Genomic DNA, 19,811 nt, shown 5'->3' with positions numbered 1-19,811 from the left:
TTTTAAAGTGAACAGAAAATGACAGCATTTTGAGGCAGCAAGTGGAATGACTAGGATGAGAATAATGAGAGGAATGTCAGCTGACCTGCCTTGCAGGGAAAGGAAGGCACTCGGTCAGGACCCAAGGTGCAGCCTGGACACTCTAGATCTAAGCTGGATCTTGGAAGTGGGCAGGGTTTGGATGGAAGGGGAAGGCATGCTGTACTCGAGGACAAGCATGAACAAAAGTGAAGAGACAGGGAGTCAATGGGTGTTCACCTGGCCCGAGGAGAGGGTGTATGGAGAGGAGTATAGAAAATAGGCTTGAAAGGCACATCAGGACCGTGTCATGGAAGACCTCTCATGCTAGCTAGACTGGACAGTTTGTCTTCTAGTCACAGGGTCCCACTGAATGTCCCTGAGTCAGGGAGAGGCCCGGAACAAGGTTACATGAGGAGGGAGACTCGTGGGTTTGAGAGTGGATAGGACTGAGATGTGGGCAGAACTGCGTCAGGCTTCAAGGTTTCTTTGCATATGGGAAGGGGCCTTTCTAGAAGATGGATCTCATCCCTGGTCTCCAGGTTTGTTTCAGTCCTTGGGGTGGCATTCTGAGGTCATCATCTTCGTGAGAAAGGGGAGTGGACTGACCTAGAGTGTGTGGATGTGGATGGCTTAGTGGAAAAAACACTGGATCTCTCAGAATTGAGAGACCTGGCTGGGAGTGACTCTGAGCTGGAAGCTTTTGTTTTCCCATCAGTAAAACAAGGCAGCAAGGTGGATTAGACCTGGGCATTTCATTCTCAGTGCCGTGAGCCCTGAAGAAGATGCAGAATCGAGCTCCAAGGCATCTGTATACCCCGGACAGTGCATGTGAATGGGTCCATAGCTTTCATCACATGCTGTAGCTCCACTGGTACCCGCTGCTGCCAGTGAGCTCTTTTCCTGAGTTGTCCATGTGGTTAATTGCCTTTCTTCTCTAGTATTAACCACACACTGTCTTGACTACCCTCGTTTAGTTCCCTGTGAGACCATAATCTCCTTCAGGGCAGATGCGTCTGTTTCCCCTGTACCTTCTAATGCCAGAGCTTTCATACATAATACAGTGTATTGATCAGTGACTAAGGGGTGAAGTGCATTCTGTGTGCGTAGATACTCTGGACATTCCCCTCTCTTTTTATAGTTGTTTGTTTGCAGCATGGAAGTGGGTGTTGGTCTCTAGATCTTGGATAATAAGGTCACTTAATTTTTCAGGTCGGGCAGGAATTGTTCAGGAACCTCTTGTCAATTGATTTCAAATCCCACTCTTAATTATATTCTTTTGTCTTGGGCTCACTGGTAGCTGACTACTCCAAGAACCCTCTTCTTTAGACATTGCCTTACCCTCCAATCTCTTTAATTTTAGGAGAAATAAAATGTCATTCCAGTTTTCCACAAAATAAAACACAGGTCAGAAACCCAGGGATTTTCACATGCATTGCTCTTCAGAGCCTCCAGGCGGCCATACAATACCCATGCAGTTGTCTTCAGCAGCCATAATTAAGATTGCAGCATCTTAGGGCTGGAACAGTCCTCATTCCTTTCCATCGTTCAGCTGTGGCTGAGAGCCAAAGGAGAGTATTCCTGCCAACTTATCTCACAGCCCGCAGTTCACCATAGTAACAACAGGGAACACACAGCCTCCCAGAGCAACTCAATTCTAGTGTCACTCAGCTCTTCATTCTGTCTTCCAGAGAGCATGTATTGAATGCCTGCTGTGGGTCAGGCTGTTGAAGATACAAAGATGAGTAGGTAATGGCCCCTTCCCTTGAGGAGCTTACAGTCTAGCGGTGGGGAGAAAGATAAGTCACCAAACTATTAGAGACAGCAAGACGAGAGTTGCGATAGGATGCAGAGTTAATAGAAAGCCTCTTGTTATTAAGCACATAACTTCTGCAGAGCAATGTATATGTTCAGCAACTATGAGCTGGCATCATTTGTGTGCACCAGCCTCATGCTGGCATTGGGACTTAGTAAATAAGCAGAGACCCTGTGCTCACTGAAGAGGGGCACAGTGGTTTACCAACTATGAGACAGCGAATTCTACAGTAAAGGAATGGGCTCTGGGAGCACAACGAAGGGAGTAACTCAGGCTACATTTGCACAAGGGGCCTCCATTGAAAAGGGACCTACCTGAGAATCAGGACCTATTTTTAATGAGCATTTCAGAACCTTGTTCCTGGAAGCCTCCGGCTAGTATGGTATATAAAGTCCCCTTTACCTAGAACCCACAAGCATTAAAGATAAATACTTTAATTAGTATAGATATTTGTTTATGTATCAAAACTACCGTTCATAGAGTTTTTATTGCACCCCAAGCACTGTGCTTTACTTAAAATATCTTGTTCACTCTGTACAACTACTCTAGGAGATTACTGGTATTTTGGTCCTCCATTTCATAGGCGAAGAAATTGAGGCTCAGAAAGATTAAGTAAATTGCTTTGGGTCACACATGTACAGTTGTTAAGTGGCATATCCAGACCGGAAACCCAGGTCTGTTAGCCTCCAAATCCCCTACCTGGTGAGTGGGAGCTGACACTTGAATCCATTCCTAAGAGGTGTGTCTAGTCCTCTCAGTTACTTGATAGAGAAACTCAGTGCCAGAGGGAGAAAGCACCTGTCACAGTCACAAAGTGAGTGAGTTATTAGCTGAGCTAGTTAGGAACCTAGGTCTCCCACCTCTCAGGCCCATCCCTCTGTCACTCACATGATACACCCCAAGGCTGGCTTTTCATGTCCTGGGTGCCTGGTCATGCATCCATCCACTTTCTTCCCAGGAGGCAGGCTCACCGCTCCCCGATGGGCTGAGTGTCACAGAGCCGCTGAGCGTGGCCCAGAGGGAGATCCAGCGCCAGTCCACGTTGCAGCTGCTACGAAAAGTCCTGCAGATTCCTGAGAATGAGTCTGAGCTGGCCGAGGTCTTCGCCCTGATTCACGAACTCAACAGCTCTCGACTCATCCTGTCCAACGTGAGTGAGGAGACAGTCACCATCGAGCAGACCTCTTGGTCGAACTATTATGAGTCTCCGTCCACGCAGTGCCTTCTCTGTAGCAGCCCGTTGTTCAAAGGGGGACAAAAGTAAGCAGCCCTTTCTCATTTTCTGCCCCTAACTGCCCCTTCACACTTGACCTATACTGCCACTTTCTTCAAACACCTTTCAAGCTGTTATTCTCTGCTTTTCTTAGGTTTTCTTTACTTTTCCAATTGCTAATTAATAACAATGAGTAATCTGTTATTTCCATTGAAAATGCCTGAAAATTATGTTACCACTTTAAGATTTAGTTTACATGTGGACTGCCCAGCATGATGCTGGTTTGGGAGTTCAGTGGGATTGGTTAAGTGGATAACAAATTGAGTTATTAAATGTGGGAATGGTTCCACTGAGCAGGTCCAGCTGGGTGGGAACACACACTAGAAAGTCTTGGGGCACAAGTTCTTGCACCATCATTGTCCTACCGTGGTAAAGTCTTGGGAATTTTGCTATTCATCACTGAGCCCTGGAGGTTGATTAATTATTGAGAGGTTGATATCCCTTCTGCTTTTGTTGGTGATGTTTTGGGTACTAGTTCCCTGGCTGGGCCCCAGGAGTGCTGGCTGCTAACAGCCAACCGGCTGCAAGTGGTGACTGCCCAGGTGAAGATGTGTCTAAATCCCCATTGTCTGGCCCTGCATAGCTTCATGGACATCTACACAGGTGGGTGCCGGCCTTTCTTCTCTCGGTGGGCCCCCAAAGCAGGGTTGAGAACAACCTCTGCGGCTCAGACCCCCGGTCCTGCGAGCACTGGACCTTCTTTCGGATGCGGCTTCTGGGGAAGAGAGGGTCTTTCCTCCTGGACATCTCAGCCCCAGTCACTCAAGTGTGGGGATTATCTGGGGTCTTTAAACAAAGTTACTTTTTTAATTTATGTTTATTTTTATTATTAATCCTCACCTGAGGACATGCTTGTTGATTAGAGAGAGGGGACGGGAGGGAGAGAGACATCAGTGTGAGAGAGAAACATTGATCTGGGCTGCATCGTAATGCACCCCAGTGAGAGACCAAACCCACAGCCTGGGCATGTGTCCTGACCGGGAGTCAAACTCGTGACCTTTGGTCCACAGGACAGCAATCCAGCTGAGCCACACCAGGCCCGGGCTAAACAGAGTTACTTTTAAAATAACATCTTGATTGTAGAAAAACTGGAAAATGCTGACAAGTAGAAAGAGAAAACTGAAAATCAGTAGTAATCCCGCCCTGAGATAAGCATTGCGCCCTCCAATCCCAGGTGTGTTGTTCATCACTACAGAACATAAAGTGTGGAGGGAGTTACATACAGGTTTATAGCTTTTCTTTCAACAAAAATGGGGTTGTGCTGCATGTTGTTTTGGAATGTGCATTTTGAAGTTTAGCAGTATATCACAGGCATCTTCCTGTGCCAGCAAGTGGAGAGAAACACAAGACTAGTTTTAAGAAGTAAGTGGCACTCCATTTTAGAGTCCTCTTTATAACCAGATCTTTGTGTACAGCCTTAATTATTTATTTCCTTTGGGCAACTGCTCAAAAGCATTTGCTGTGTATTGCTGCATATTCACCCATTTCCCCTCCATTCATCAGTGTCAAACACTGAATATTCACCATGTACCATCCATTGTGAGAATTTGAATCTTGAGTTTTATATGTAGAATTGAGTGCTGGAGGTTAAGGAGTGCTTGTTATCTATTCTCTGCTGTCAGAACCTTATGGTGCCTTATGTTGACGTCACGCTCTCAGCGTCTTGTATTGCCAGACCGAGTCTGCCCTGCTTCAGGCTCTCACCAACAGTTAGTGGGACGCCACTGCCCTGCATTCCATCTGGGCCGGTAGTACCTTAGGGTTTTATATGTAACTTTTATACATATATATATTTTTGTGAACTTTATTTTTAAATTCACACAGCATCAAATTTACTTTGTTGTTGCATGGTTATGAATTGTGACAGAGGCACTGAGTTGTGTGCTGCCGCCACAATCAGTATCTAGAGCAGTCGCATCGTCCCAAACTGCCTCTTTTTGGCCAAGCCCACCCTTGACCCCTAACCTCTAGCAACCAGTGTATCTGCTCTTCATCTCTATAGTTTCCTTTCCAGAATATCATAAATCCAATCATAGCATTTTGAGTCTGGCTTCTAACCATAATTAATGCCTTACATTTCACTCATATTTTTGAGTATATCAATAATTTGTTCCTTTTTATCATTGAGTAGTTTTGCATTGAATGGAATACCACAATTTGTTTATCTTTCACTCATTGAAGTTGAAGGATGTTTGGATTGTTACCAGTTTCTGGCAGTTATGAATAAAGCTGCAGTAAGCATTCATGTGCAGGCTTTTGTGTGAACATCAATTTTCATTTCTTTTTGGTGAATACCTAGGAGTCACATTATTGCTGGGCTATATGGTATAAGTGTATGTTTAATTTTATAAGAACTTGCCAAACCGTTTACCTAAGTGTCTGTACCGTTTCACATTCCCTCCCACAATGGCTGAGAGTTCTGGGTTGCACCACTGGCTGGCACTTGGTATGGTCTGTTTTTCCTCTTTGTATTTTAGCCATTCTAGTAAGTAGGTGAGTGGTATCTCATTGTGGTTTTAGTTTGTGTTTCTTTGATGACTAATGATGGTAAGCATATTTTCTTGGGTTTGTTTGCCATGTGTATGTCTTCTTTGGTGAAGTGTCTGTTCCTTCTTTAGCCCATTGAATCTGGTTGTGTTCTCACTGTTGAGTTTTGGGACTTCTTTGTGTTTTCTAGATATAAGTCCTTTGTCAGGTAAGTGATTTACAGATATTTTCTTAGGGTCTGTGGCTCGTCTTTTTAATGTCTTAACAGAATCTTTCACAGAACAAACATTCTTAATCATGATAAAGAGCAGTTCATCAGTTTTCTTTAACTTTATCACTTTTTTCTTTAAGGGATGTGCTTTGATGCTCTAAGATCTCCTTACCAGGGTGGCCCAAGTCATAAATATTTTCTTCTAAAAGTTTTATAATTTTATGGTTTACATTTAGGTCTGTGAATTAATTTTTATATAAAGTGTGAGGCTCAGATCAAGTTCATTTTTTGGTTTTGCCTGTTGACCTCCAATTGTTGTACCATCATTTTGAAAAGTAGTTCTTTCTTCAATGAACTGCCTCCATTTCTTTTGAAGTCAATTCATCATACATGTGTAGGTCTATTTCTTCATTCTATTCTATTCCATTTGTTTATATTGTTTATTCTTTTGTCGGTATCACACTGCCTTGATTACTGTACCTTTATGGCAAGTCTTATTAGTAGCAGTGAGTCTTCCAACCTTGCATTTGCATGAATTGTTTCCTGAATTGTTTTGGCTATGTTCATTCCTTTGCATGTCGGTATAAATTTGAAGAGTCAGCTTATCACTGTCTGCAGAATCCTGCTGGAATTTTATTGGATCTATAGATCAGTTTGGGGAAGTTTGACATGCTTAAAAATATGAAGAAGAGACAGGAACATGGTCTGTATCTTCATTTTATTAGGTTTTCTTTCATTTCTTTCATCAGTATTTTATGCTTTTCAGCATGTAGGTCTTGTGCATATTTTGTTATATTTATGCCTAAGTATTTTTTGTAGATTAGTACTATAAGTTTTTAAAGTTTATCAATTTGATAGGTAATAACTGGTATATCATTTCTTAATTTCTTGTATTTCTTTGATTACTAAGAGATTGTATATCTTTTGGTTTTTTTCCTACTTTATGAATTAATCTTTTGAATACTCCTATTCTTTGGGGTTATTATGCTGACAGAGTTCTTCCCCGGTTTATTAGTTGTGCTTTAAATTTGTTTGTGATTTTTTGGGTAGTGGGACACAAAGGGAGGGTTTTGCTTTTTGTTTAATTTTTATGTACCATATTTTGCTGTGTATTATGTGCTCCCATGTATAATGCACACCCATGTTTTTGGCCAAAACTTTCCAGAAAAAAACATCTTTCCTTTTAGTTTTTTAATTCAATTTTTTATTGAATTAAAAGTTCAACAAAATTGATTATTGTGTTGTCCAGGGTATTATTTTGAATATGAATATCATTATTGCTTTCTATACACATGTTAAATAAAAACTAAAGACATTTATGTGTATATGAGAGTAGTACTACCAATGTATAATGCACATGCTTATTTTTCCCTCAAAAATTTGGGCAAAAAAGTGTGCATGATACACAGCAAAATACAATGGTCATTGCTTTCAATCTTCTCTTTTATGGCTTCAAAATGTATCATACTTAGAAAGGTTTTCCCCTTCCTTATAACCTTTTTTAATGGGAACACATATCCCATAATACGCTTTTGTGCAAATTAGTGCATTATTTGTCCTAAACTGACTACAGTTAAATTCCTCTGAGTCTTTTTTCCCAAAATTTGGTGTAGGGGTGATTTTATGGCCGTTGTCCCATTTCTTACACATCCCTAGGCTAAAGGATACTCCTGGTCTTTCTCCACAGTACAACTGTGAGTGGTCGTGAGGACTGAGCTGGGTGCTGGGAGATAGTTCCTTTTTTATATTAAAAAAAAAATTCTGCCCTGGCTAGTATGGCTCAGTGGATTGAGTGCTGGCCTGAGAGACAAAGGGTCACCAGTTCAATTCCTGGTCAGGGCACATGTCTGGGTTAGGAGCCAGGTCCCCAGTAGGGGATCCGCGAGAGGCAACCAACCACACATTGATGTTTCTCTCCCTTTCTTTCTTCCTCTTTTCCCCTCTCTAAAAATAAATAAATAAAATGTTTCAAAAAATTCTGTACATATTTTATTACTTGCCTTTTTAATTTAATAATGTATTACAAACAAGTCCACATCAGAGCATTTAGGTCTACCTGATTCTTTGTAATGATGCATAGATTGCTATTTTATGAATGCACTGTAATTTATTTAACTGTTCCTCAATTGGGCATTTACTTTGTTCCCAGTTTTTTGCTGTTGTGTGTGATGTTGTAGTGAATTTCCCTGTTGCCTATTCTTAACCTGCAGGTCTCTTTAATGTGGGGAACAAGCTGCTAGTGAGCTTGGACTTGCTTTTTGCAATCCGAAACCAGATCAAGCTGGGAGAGGACCCGAGAGTGTCCATCAGTGTTGTTCTGAAGTCGGTGCAGGAGCAGACAGGTAAAGGTTGGCTCCCTCCCTTTCCCCGGGGTAGTCCTAAGCTCCCTGGGAATTTTTAGTGACGGGCTTCCATTAAAAGAGTCATCTTGGGGGAGAGTCTGATATTTTGAAAAGGAGACATTCTTGGTCCCCAAACACACTTCTCTTCTTGAATTTTACAAGTGCCAAACTAACTTTGGAAAGCATTCATCTGTCCACACATCCAGAGACCCTCAGCAGGAGGTTAAACTGACTTTTAGAAGCTCGTCCTTTGACCATAAGTGGGCTTGGCCTCGCTGCACGTTATCAGACTCATTTTGATTCATACGCAGCTTCTGGAGGTCGGCTGTGAGTTCCAAGGCTCACACTGAGGAAACCAACCTCCTTACTATTAGAAGTTATTTTTCCCTTGCTCTCCTTACTTAATTCTGTTTGTGCTTTTTCCACCCCATTCCTACAGACTCCAGTCCCCCCGCACCTTCCCTGCTGTGAGGTTGGATGGACTGGAGCAACAGTTCTAGAGTCAGACGGCCCTGTGCTTGAGTCTTGGCTCTGCCACTTAGTGGAGTATGATTCTGAGCAAGTTATTTTCTGTGCCTCAGTTTCTCCAGTTATAAATTGAGGAAAATGATAGCTTGTGCTTCATAAAGGCATGAGTTAAATGAGGTAATTTGAAGCTCTTGGCACAGCATCTGGTGCCTAGTAGGTGCTTAGTACAGGCAGATATAACTCTGATTAGAATTGTCCCCTAGGTCGCTACCTCAGCACTTGAAAGCCAGGGTGTTTGACCCTTGGAGTGGTTAGTAGTCTTAGGTGTTCTTAAGAGGGAAGCCATCTTGCAGAATTGCTGTTCTTGCTGGCCAGTGGCTCATCCCCAGTGGCCTCAGGGTCTTATTCTGTGACCTGCTCAGAGCTCTTGCTCTTCTTGCAGAGAAGTCGCTGACCTCGGAGGAGCTGAGCCAGCTGCAGGAGCTGCTCTGCAACGGCTATTGGGCTTTTGAGTGCCTCACTGTCCGAGACTACAATGACATGATCTGTGGCATCTGCGGCGTGGCCCCCAAAGTGGAAATAGCCCAGAGGAGTGAAGAAAACGTGCTGGCACTGAAGAGTGTGGAGGTAAGTGCCTCTCTGTCACCATGGGCAGCCTTTAGAACTGTCCTCACACTTCGCTGCCACCTTCCTGCATGCTGTGTCCCCGGGGCAGATGGCTCCAGTCCTGTGTGAGGAGAGTGACTTTCCTGCCACTGCTCAGGTTTTCATCTAAGGAGGGTCAGATAGAAATAGAGGCAGTGATTATTCATTCAACAATTGATTAAGCATGATCTAATGTACTTCTTAGACACTTGGGAAGTGAGAATTAGAAAAAACCCAGAAAGTTTTTCAGCTCACAGAGCTCACATTCTGGTTTGGGGAAACAGGAAACAATAATTAGATATATGAATTTAATATTTCCATATATATAAATTAAATTACAGGAAACAACAATATGGCAGAAAGAGGAGCTCCTGTATTATAGAGGGTGGTCGGGGATGGCCTCTCAGATGCAGGGGGTTGAGGAGAGGTTGAAGCCCGTGCTCCTGTGGGAGAGGAACGTGCCAGGCAGAGGGAGCAGCAAGAGCGGGCTCTGAGGCGGGTTTGCCGGACAGGGTTGAGGAGCAGCACCAAGGAGGCCGTCGTGGCTGGAGTGCGTGAGCAATAGAGAGAGTGGTAGGGCACATGAGGGTTAAAAGGCAGGGCTCCACGTGGGGTCACGTGGGCCACTTTAAGGATTTACAGTGAGGGAAATGGAGAGGTTGTGAAGGGTTTTGAGTACCTGATCTGATGTAGGTTCTTAACTAAAAAATGTTCACACAAAGGTAACACCAAAGTCAGATAGCTGTATATTAAGTCTAACAAATATCTAAGAAACATGTGATTTTTTTGTCCTGACCAATGTGGCTTAATTGATTGGGCATCATGCCACAAAGTCAAAGGTCGCCAGTTTGATTCCTGGTCAGGGCATATGCCTGGGTTGCAGGTTCGGCCCCCTGTTGGGGCACGTACAAGAGGCAACCAGTTGATATTTCTTTCTTGCATCGATATTTCTCTCCCTTTCTTTCTCCCTCCTTTCCCCTCTCTCTCCAAAATATAAGTAAATATTTTTAAAAAAACATGATTCTAATTGTAGAAGAGTAGCAAATATACAACTCATTGTATTGTAAGACCATATAACTTTGAAAACAAAACCAGACATTTAGTATAATAAAAAAAAATTGGAATTGGTTATACTAAGGAATATAGATGTTGAAGTCCCGAATAAGATAATAGCAAAGCAACTCTAATAATGAATAAAATAATCCATTGTGACTAAGTTTATCCCTGTCAAGAATGCTTCAACATTAGAAAATACCCTAATGTAATTCACTACTCAACAGATTAAAAGAGCAAAGCCATATGATTATTTCATTGGATGTAAAAGAGGCTTTCAATATGATTCAATACCCATTTATGATAACTCTCTTAGCAAACAGGGAACAATAGGGAAGCTTCCTTAACTTGGTACAGGGGTTTTTAAAAACTCCACAAGTTGGTTAACTCTGCAGCGATCCTGGGCCTGGCATCTGAGTCCACACCTCGTCACCTGGGTGCAGTGTCCATCTCCGCACTCCGCGGCTGTGGCCCGGGGCTGGAGCAGGAAGTGACTCTTCCGGCACCAGGCCTGCCGCTCACTCGGTCACCACCAGGGGAGGTGCGGAACCTTTGGGGAAAAGCTTTAGCCCCGCCAGCTGGGCATATCAGAGATTTAATTCGTGTTCTCTTTTTCTTCTCAATTAAAAAAAAAAGTGCACATTTTGATTAAGTGTATATATTTGAAGAATGATGGTATATAATAAGACATAGGAAAATAAGCATACTGCTTCCTGGAGCTTTCTAAGTATTTCTTGTAGATAAAATGAACTGTAAAAAAATTTTGCTTTTTGTGTATTACCTCACCAAGAGGCTATTCTAGACTCATTCTAGTCTGTTTGCCTAGTGGTAATATTAACAGTAGTGCAGCTGTGATTATTAAGCATTTTATTACGTACACCAAGCTCTTACTCTGAGCTCCGTGCTTTACTGTATGACGCACTTCTCACCCCAGCTCTGAGATTCGTACAGATGAAGGGGCTGAAGCCCGCGGGGACTTGACCTCAGTCTGGTTGCCTGACTCTGGGCTCTGAGCTCATACGTGCTTACCCGAACCTCCTGGGTTTCTGAGCTCTGGTTTTTCCAAACACATCTGGCTGCTCCGACTTCTGGTTTCCAGAGTGGACAGAAGCCCACTGCCTGCAAAGCTCACATCTCTTCATCCTGCCAGGGTTCTTCTCTTCATTCTCAGTATGCAGCTCTTCCCTTCTGTGCTACTGGGTGTTTCTTTCTAGAGACCGGGACTTACTTTATATTCTCCTTTTGTGTGTGCAGAGTGGGTGGTGTGTATGGGGAGGAGAAGGTGGGCGTCACCCTGAAGTCTGTGAAATAAAACAGGAAGTGACTGAAGAAAATTAAAGACGCAGTTGTCTGTGAGGAGACTCTGGTTGGCCCCTCCCTCAAGGGGCTGTGTAGAGGAGGCCCCTCTAGACCGATGACAGCAGCCATGGCAGTTGTGCGCACAGCGTGCTCTTGGCGTTTCCTGTCCCCTGTTCAGTATGGAGAGGGTGGGCTCAGTACCTTGTGGAGTTGTGGTGGGAGACTGTCATTTACGTGCAGCGTGTGCTCCTGCCCTGCGAGGTGGGGAAGGAAAGGGAGCGAGATGGGGGGACAGGCGTCTGGTGTAGAGCAGTGGTCCTCAGACTTGGCAGGCATAAGAATTCTGCTGGGCAGTGGTTCTCAAACTGTCTAGTGTGGATGGCTGCCTCAGCCCCACCCACAGGGTTTCCGATTCGGTAGGTCTGCAGTGGGGCTGAGAATTGCAGTTCTGACAAGTTCCCAGGTGATTGATGCTCACACTGCCGGTCTAGTCTAGGTAGGGGCCGCATTTTGAGAATTGCACACGTGAGGAACCTTTTTCTTTTTCTTTTTGATTTTAGAGAGGAAGGAGTGGGGAGAGAGAAACATCAGTGTTGTTCCACTTAGGCATTTATTGGATGATTCTTGTATGTGCTCTGCCTGGGGATCGAACCTGCAACCTTGGCGTATTGGGATGATGCTCTAACCAACTGAGCTACCTGGCCAGGGCCTACATAAGGAACCTTGTTAAAATGCAAACTTAGAGATTTAGTTCATACAGATTGACGTGCGGCTCAGGTATCAGCATTGCTAAGTAACACAAATGGACTCTGCTGTATGTAATAGGATTAGGGTCACACCTTGAGGACCATATAAGGGGGATACCAGGAGAAAAACTGAATAGCACAACTACTGGGTACCTACAACACAGAAGTGAGTGCTGTGTGAGGTAGAGGAGATAGCTGTGTGCTGGCAGGTCTGGGAGGCCTTCTTGGAGGAGGTCAGTAAGCAGCAGGGCCTTGGAATGGGTGGAATGCCACTGAATTTTATTCCGGTGATTCCCACCAGCCAGTAGAGGGACTAGGGTATGGGCTTTGAGACTAGACTGTATTACTCCGGTGGTTTCACTCAGACACTGCCAGGCTTGTGTGTGGCCAAAAGACAAGTACTGAGGTGTCAGATTTGGGGGTGCTCCAGCAGTGCATGGCTGTCATACCAGACCCCCCACCCCCCAGCCTTGGTTGCTCTGAGCGTATCAAGAAGGTAGGCTATTGTGTTGCTAATATTCTGTGCCTCCTACAGTTTGACCTTTTTTATCCTGACCTTTTAGTTCACCTGGCCTGAGTTCTTGGGCTCTAGTGAGGTAAACATGGAGGACTTTTGGGCCACGATGGAGACAGAGGTGATTGAGCAGGTGGCCTTCCCTGCCAGCATCCCTATCACCAAGTTTGATGCCTCTGTTATTGCCCCCTTCTTCCCACCACTCATGAGAGGAGCTGTGGTCGTCAACACTGAGAAAGACAAAAACCTGGATGTACGGCCAGTACCTGGTAAGGCACCTGGTAGCTGACTGGGGTCAGGGAAGGGCCCAGTCACGAGTCTAGAACATTGTCCATGGCAGGGTATGCGAATGGCAGAGTGGGGGCCAGGCCTGCCTGAAGGGCTCCTTCTGGGAAGATAGGACAACCTGTTGCAGAGTTCCCTGGAGATTATAAAATCATGGTGCCAGTTTTGAAGAGCTGCCAGCTGAATTCTGTGGGACTGACCCGTGCAGCCCCCCATCGGCCCTCTGGGGTGGTGTGCTGCACTGAACAGTGGGAGCCCTCTGAGAAATGCTGATGAGGAGGCTCCAACCCCAAAGATTCTCAATGATGAGTGCGGGGGGGAGGGCAGGGAGTCTGCCTTTAAATAGTCTTGTAGGTGCTTTTGCAGATGCTATGTGGATACACATTGAGACGCCCTGGACTAGCTGTTGAGAGCATAGGTTTCCCACAGCCTGAGTCTGAGTGCCAGCTGTGCCGCTCAGTGTTAGAAGCCGTGTGACCTCCACCAGTTCCCTTCATTGCCCCAAGCCTCTTCATTCACAAAGGGGGCATGATGTGGTTACTCACCTCCTGGGCTGCGATGAAGGCGAAGTGATCTAATTACTTAGCGTGGTGGCCTTCTACTTTTTTTTTTCTTTTTTTGCTACAACTCACAGTAAGAAATAGGTTCTGGATCATGACCCAGCATGATCCTTATAGTAGTACGTATGTGTGTATCTGTAACTAAAACAAACTTTCATAAAACAGTATTTTTCTTACCAAGTGCAGTATACTTTATTTCCTGTTTTATTTAATTTTAAAATTCTGGGTATGACCCATTAAATTGGGTTTTCTAAGTATTTAGTACGTTGTGACCCTCTGGTTCTCAAGCAGTGCTTCCTGGCATTGGATACTGGGGCCCACCTCCTGTTCGCTGCTCCCAGGCCCAGGAATTGCTTGGGTGCTTAAGGCCCCCACACATTTCTTGGATTAGGCAGGTTCAGGAACACAGTGTGTAGAGAACCTTTTTAAATGGGACCTGCTGCTTCTCATTCCTGTAGTTGTGGTAAGCATCTGAGATCTTGGTTCTGAACAACCTTAAAAAGTGAAAAGCTGACCCATTTGGGAGTTCTTCGCAAGGGCGCCCTGTTCAAGGGCGCAAAGCCAGCTCTGAGAAATTTCAGGTCTCTGCAGAACTCAGAGACCTGCCTTGAGTCCACCGTCCCTAGCGCCCAGGGCAGTGCTCACTGCAGGCCTCAGCCCTTGTTCTCACCCTCATGCACGAGGGACTGCCCTGACCTCTGTGGGCTGGTGGCAGTGCCCTCCGCTCAGCACGTCCATCTCTTGCAGGCAGTGGCAGTGCCTTGGTGAGGCTGCTCCAGGAGGGCACCTGCAGGCTTGAGGAGATAGGCTCCTACAGCGAGGAGGAGCTGCGGTACCTGCTGAGGCGGTGTGGCATCCCCTTCGGGACAGGAGACTCCAAGGTGAGTGTCGGGGGTAGCAGTAGAGATGGGTGTGGGGAGCAGGCCGGCGGTCCATTTTTCTGGGCAGGAGTACAGTGTGGGTACCTGTGACTGGGCACCCAAGTTGGATAGAGGGCACTGGCAGTCGGGGAGGCTGGGGAGGTGGTTGGCGGCCAGATCGGGGCGTGTGTGTGAGGCTTCCCCTCCATTCAGTCCCTCTGTTGGAGCTATTGGGCTCAGAATCTGAGGTAGGGACTCCTGCTCTCCTCACCATTCGTGACCTTGGATAGATAGATATTTAAAGATGTTTTAAATTTATTTATTTGTTGAAAAGGAGGGAAAAAATGGAAGAGCAATTTCAATTGGTTGCTTCTTGAACCCACCCTGACCTGCAACCCAGTCATGTGCCCTGATTGGGAATGGAACCAACCACCTTTCCCTTTATGGAGTGGTGCCCAACCGAGCCACGCTGATCAGGGCAGCAGCACCTGACACTCCTGAGCCTTGTGCAGAGTAGAAATGGCTGAAATACTGACCTCACAAGATTGTCGTCAGAGGCACTCCTCACAGCGTCCGGTTGCACCTGTCCAGGCTCTTAGGAAATGCGTGCTGTGATAGTTCATGGAGGTGTGGGGAGTGTTTCATTCGTGTATTGTTCACTCCTCTTCATACTGATACAGCTGTTGGACTTTTATGTTTCCTTCAAGTTCAGACTCAAATATTCGCTTCTCTTTGAAGCTTTCCCTGCCCTGTAAAAAGCAGGCGGAATGCAGGCCTCCGAGTGGCCCGGACAGGGGGGCAGCTTGTTCTATCGGGCTGGCTCTGCTGTGACCTGATTCTCTCAGGGCCTCAGGGTCCCTGCATGTACGTAGAGGATGTTGGGCCGGTGAGGCTTCAAGATCTACTTTGGCCTGGACAGTTTATTCTCCTGCTTTGGGTACTGAAGTGGGCATTTGATGCTGTGCACAGGCCTGCTCCTTTAGGATTCACGCTGTTTTTTTAATCTTGACCTTCTGCTCCAGGACCAGCTCTGCTTCTCCTTGTTGGCCCTCTATAAATCTGTACAGAATGGAGCCAGAACTAGACAGCCCCCACCTCATCTCACAGGGGGTAAAATCTACAAGGTGTGCCCCCATCAGGTAAGACTGTAACAAGGAGGAACATGGGGCAGGTTTGCTCACGACACATTGTCCGCAGTCAGATGGCCCCAGTTCACGCTCGTGGGGGCTGGCACCTCGCTCACCAAGCCGCGCTTTGAGCGGGCAGGGAGTCTGGTTGTCATCAGGGAGTATTTGTTAAGCACCCTACCGTGTGCTGGCCCCTTTGTCAGCTACTGAAGGTACGTAGGTGAGCAACAGTGTCTTTCCTTCCTAGTGGACTTATTTTAGTCACACAGATTGTCATGCAAGCCTGAGACAGGCAGTGACAGTGAGGGACCTGCTGTCCGTGGGGCAGCCAGAGAAGGCTGAGAGCCCCAGTGATGAACTGGGGAAGGAATGTTCTAGCAGAGGAAGAGCAACCCCTAAGCCCTCAGTGGGAGAGCCTAGTGAGCCAAGAGGAGGGAGGTTGCAGGGGTCATCAGAGGCCGATCATGTAAGGTCTTGCAGGCCAGAGTGACAGTTTACTTTTTCTGAGAGTGATGAGGGACCCGTTGGATGAGAGTGAATGGAGCATGTCCTCCTCTTCACGGACATGGTCTGCTTTTGGCTTTAGGAAGATCACTCTGTCTGTAGAGGGTGTGGACAGGGTGGCGTCAGGATCCCTCCGGAAAGGTCATGCCCTATGACAGAGGAGGCCCAGGAAGACACTAGAGTATATGCCACCCCATGAACAAGTACCGGATGGGGGAGGGAGATGTGTGAGTGGGCAGGGCAGCCTGGCTATGAAAAGAGAGCTAGGTTGTCTGCTCCTTTAACAAAAGCTGTGTCTGAGGGAGATGCTGGGCGCTCCACCCCGGCAGATCAGAGCCTGCTCAGAGGGTTGTGTTCCTGTGACTGCGGCCATCTCCCGACAGCAGAGGGGCAGCTGTGAGAGTTAGAGACCTCAGGGCTGCGATGGGAGAGCCATACCGCTTGGGGGCGATGGCTAGGCCCGGTGGGTGTGCCGGTGGAAGGTGGAGGTGGAGGCAGAATTCTCCAGTGTGTGTGCAGCCGCCTGGCAGTGGGGCGGCACTTGGGGGTCCTGGCAGTGGAGGTGTTTGCTAAACTGTGTCAGGGTCTGGTGGGGAGCTGCTTAGAATGCACCCACCTCAGAGGCTTCTTTAGGTCGGAGGTCGGGCCCAGGAACCTCCATTTTTAACCCGCTCCTAAGCTGCCAGTGCTGTGCAGCCGGGATCGGGAATGACTGGGCTGGACAGTGGTACTTGGTAGTGTGATGTGGCGGGAGCGGCTGTGTTGGAACCCATGACCTGGGGGGGTTTCAGCCTCCGTTGAAGACTGGATGTTCCTTCCTCTTCACGGAAGACGTCAGGGATGAGCTGGCGACTTCCTTTATGGACAGAAGTAGGAGGGAAGCAGAATGTTAAAGGCTCTGGGAGGACATCTGTGGCTTCAGTTACGAAACCTGATTGTTCATCTTCCTGGGAGGAAGCCTGTCTGCAGATCGGCTTCTTAACCGCGTGCTGTGCCCTCCGTCTCTGCCCCCAGGTGATCTGCGGCTCCAAGTATCTCGTGCGGGGCGAGAGCGCCCGTGACCATGTGGATCTACTTGCCTCTTCTCGCCACTGGCCGCCCGTCTATGTGGTAGACATGGCCACACCAGTGGCCCTGTGTGCTGACCTCTGCTACCCAGAGCTGACCAAACAGATGTGGGGAAGGAACCAGGGCTGTTTCTCCAGCCCCACAGAGCCACCTGTGGTGAGTTTCCTTCCGAGGACAGGAATAAATTCTGCAGGCCGACCATGACTAGCCCTTTGGTTCTTCGGGAAAGCCTTGTCTCTAGCATCCATTCTCCATCAGTATTTTGTCTTCATGTTCTGGAACCAGCATTTATTCCAAAGTTTTACTGACCAACCCCTGTGTGTATATGGCCATAACATGTCACTTAGGGTGCCCAGAGTGTCCCAAACCAAACACAGGTATATTGGGGGTCAGGGTTGCTTTCCTGATAAGCCTAGAATATTGCCACCTTTGAGGTCATCGTGGACACTGAGATGCTAAAGACCATCCCCTGTCCCCCTCCGCGCCCTGTCTGAGATTTAACCATGGATACACTGCAGGGCATGTCTGTTATGATCTCTAGGCACAGCATCTTAGAAAATACTGACCTTATCCAACCCTCTCCTTTTATTAAAAGGGGAAAGTAAGGCCCAGAGGGGGAAATGGACTTGTCCAGTGTCGCACAGCATGTTGGTGACAGAGCCCTCGTCTCCGTGTGTGTTTTTACCAGAGGCATGTGCCCTCCAAGGCCAGTGTACCCTCTGCAGCAAGAAACACTGGGGTGGTAATAGGGGAAAAGGGTCATCGTCGTCATCACTGGCTCTGTGAGCGTGTGCCCAGCACTGCAGGAGGCGCTGAGCTTCAGTGGGAGCCACCCCTTCCCACCGCCCTGCGGCCCTGCCTCAGCTGACCGGGCACAGCAATCAACGACGGCTGGCGGCTCAGTTATCCGACACCTGGTCTGGTTACTGTCCTGTTCTCACATGAGGAAACCGAGGCAGAGAGGGAGAAGAGGGGACTTGCCCCAGGGGACATGATATGTATTGATATGAGGATTTAAATAGTGCTAATGACCCCACAGCCTTCACTCTGTCCCACCACACAGGTCCTGCTTGCATCATTCTGTCATGTCGAAGTGGCTGCTTCTGTCTCTTTCAGAGCGTGTCCTGCCCAGAGCTCATGGATCAGCATTACACTGTGGACATGACGGAGGCCGAGCACTCTGTCCAGCACCCAGTCACCAAGACTGCCACGCGGCGCATCGTGCATGCAGGCACAGCGCCCAGTCCTGGCGACTGCAGTGCTGGGCACCACTCTTTGGCCCTGTGTCCTGAGTTGGCACCCTACACAGCCGTCCTGGCCTCCATCACAGACAGCAAACCAAACAGTGTCCGCCAGCGGCCCATTGCCTTCGACAATGCCACCCACTATTACCTCTACAACCGCCTCATGGACTTCCTCACCAGCCGCGAGATTGTCAACCGGCAGATCCACGACGTGGTGCAGAGCTGCCAGCCCGGCGAGGTGGTCATCCGTGACACCCTTTACCGCCTGGGCGTTGCTCAGATCAAGACGGAGACAGAGGAGGAGGGTGAGGAAGAGGAGGTGGCCGCAGTGGCAGAATAAGCCAGGCTCTTGCACCAGGACTGCACCATCTCTCTCAAGCCATAGTGAAGCCCTTCCCCAAGGCAGATCCGTCCAGGGGACCGGGAGCGTGCACCTGTGGGGAGGGCCTCGGATGCTGGCACTGACCAAAGAGCTCCCGTGTTCTGAGCACGGTGGGGCCTGGGGTCCTTGGTTCTCAACCTCCCGGGGGTCGGGAAAGGTACAGTACATTCCTTACCAGCTCCGAGAAAGCACTTGGAGAACATTGTATGTTCAGCAGAGGAGAAGGGAGGCTGAGGGGTGGCTGGTGGCTCCCTGGGGCCTGCTGCGGGTCAGGGCAGAGGTCCCCAGGTGGGGTAAGGTGGAGTCCGGCACTAGTGGGCAGGCTGCTGAGGTAGCCCTTCTCGTCCCAGGGAACACTTTCCTTCCCCACAGCCGTACGAGCTCTTAGCCTGTTGCCTTTGACTCAGGGCCTTGGGGGCTTCCTTAGCTCTGGGGGTCCTTTTGGGCTCTCCCAGAGGAGGGGTGCACTTCCCTCCTGCTTTTCCTTCACCCTAGTCTTGGAGAAATGGAGAAGGGAGAACCAGTCAGCACAGCCCTCCTCCGGGACTGCCCTCGTTGCCCGCGCTGTGAGAAAGAGGACCGCCTTCCTCTTTTCCCTGGCCACTGCTGCTGCCCCTGCATCCTCTCTGGGTCTCTCTGGGCCCTGGGCCCTCACCACAGAGGAGGGGATGTGGCCTGAGGCATAACATAACCTGGCAGCAGTAGGAAAAACTCCCTTCTGTGAAGGGGAAGCAGACTGGGCCGTAAGGAAACAGTGAGACTGGCTCAAGTGCCCAGGGTTTGCTTAGGGCACGGGAATTGGCCGTGTGTTACTTAATTTATTGAGAGGGGTGGAGTAGGTGGCTTTTTTCCCCTCCCTCTTCCCCAGCAAGAATAAAGTTTATTATCTTGTTTGGGTGAAGCAAGAGT

The 19,811-nt window shown here is 47.7% G+C and overlaps 1 protein-coding gene across 4 annotated transcripts in view; it reads left to right on the top strand.

Moving 5' to 3' along the window:
* HMGXB3 (HMG-box containing 3) overlaps nt 1–19,803 on the top strand; it is a 45,377-nt gene extending 25,574 nt beyond the window's left edge. For 3 of the 4 annotated variants that reach the window (XM_045830256.1, XM_045830257.1, XM_045830255.1), the window contains 9 exons: nt 2,793–3,094; nt 3,583–3,710; nt 8,016–8,147; nt 9,058–9,242; nt 12,922–13,141; nt 14,465–14,598; nt 15,600–15,716; nt 17,223–17,432; nt 18,393–19,803. In XM_045830256.1, coding sequence (XP_045686212.1) covers nt 2,793–3,094; nt 3,583–3,710; nt 8,016–8,147; nt 9,058–9,242; nt 12,922–13,141; nt 14,465–14,598; nt 15,600–15,716; nt 17,223–17,432; nt 18,393–18,860 — 1,896 coding nt within the window. In that variant the 3' untranslated portion in view covers nt 18,861–19,803. Of the gene's footprint in view, nt 1–2,792; nt 3,095–3,582; nt 3,711–8,015; nt 8,148–9,057; nt 9,243–12,921; nt 13,142–14,464; nt 14,599–15,599; nt 15,717–17,222; nt 17,433–18,339 lie in introns of all 4 variants that reach the window. The other variant, XM_045830258.1, reaches the window with a different exon arrangement.
* The last annotated feature ends 8 nt before the right edge of the window (nt 19,804–19,811 follow it).

Source organism: Phyllostomus hastatus, unplaced genomic scaffold (genome assembly GCF_019186645.2).
Source record: "Phyllostomus hastatus isolate PE091 unplaced genomic scaffold, TTU_PhHast_1.1 phas_contig_150, whole genome shotgun sequence".
In the NCBI taxonomy this organism is placed as follows: domain Eukaryota; kingdom Metazoa; phylum Chordata; class Mammalia; order Chiroptera; family Phyllostomidae; genus Phyllostomus; species Phyllostomus hastatus.
Note: the sequence above shows the minus strand (reverse complement) of the source record. Positions and strands in the feature narration are given on the sequence as shown.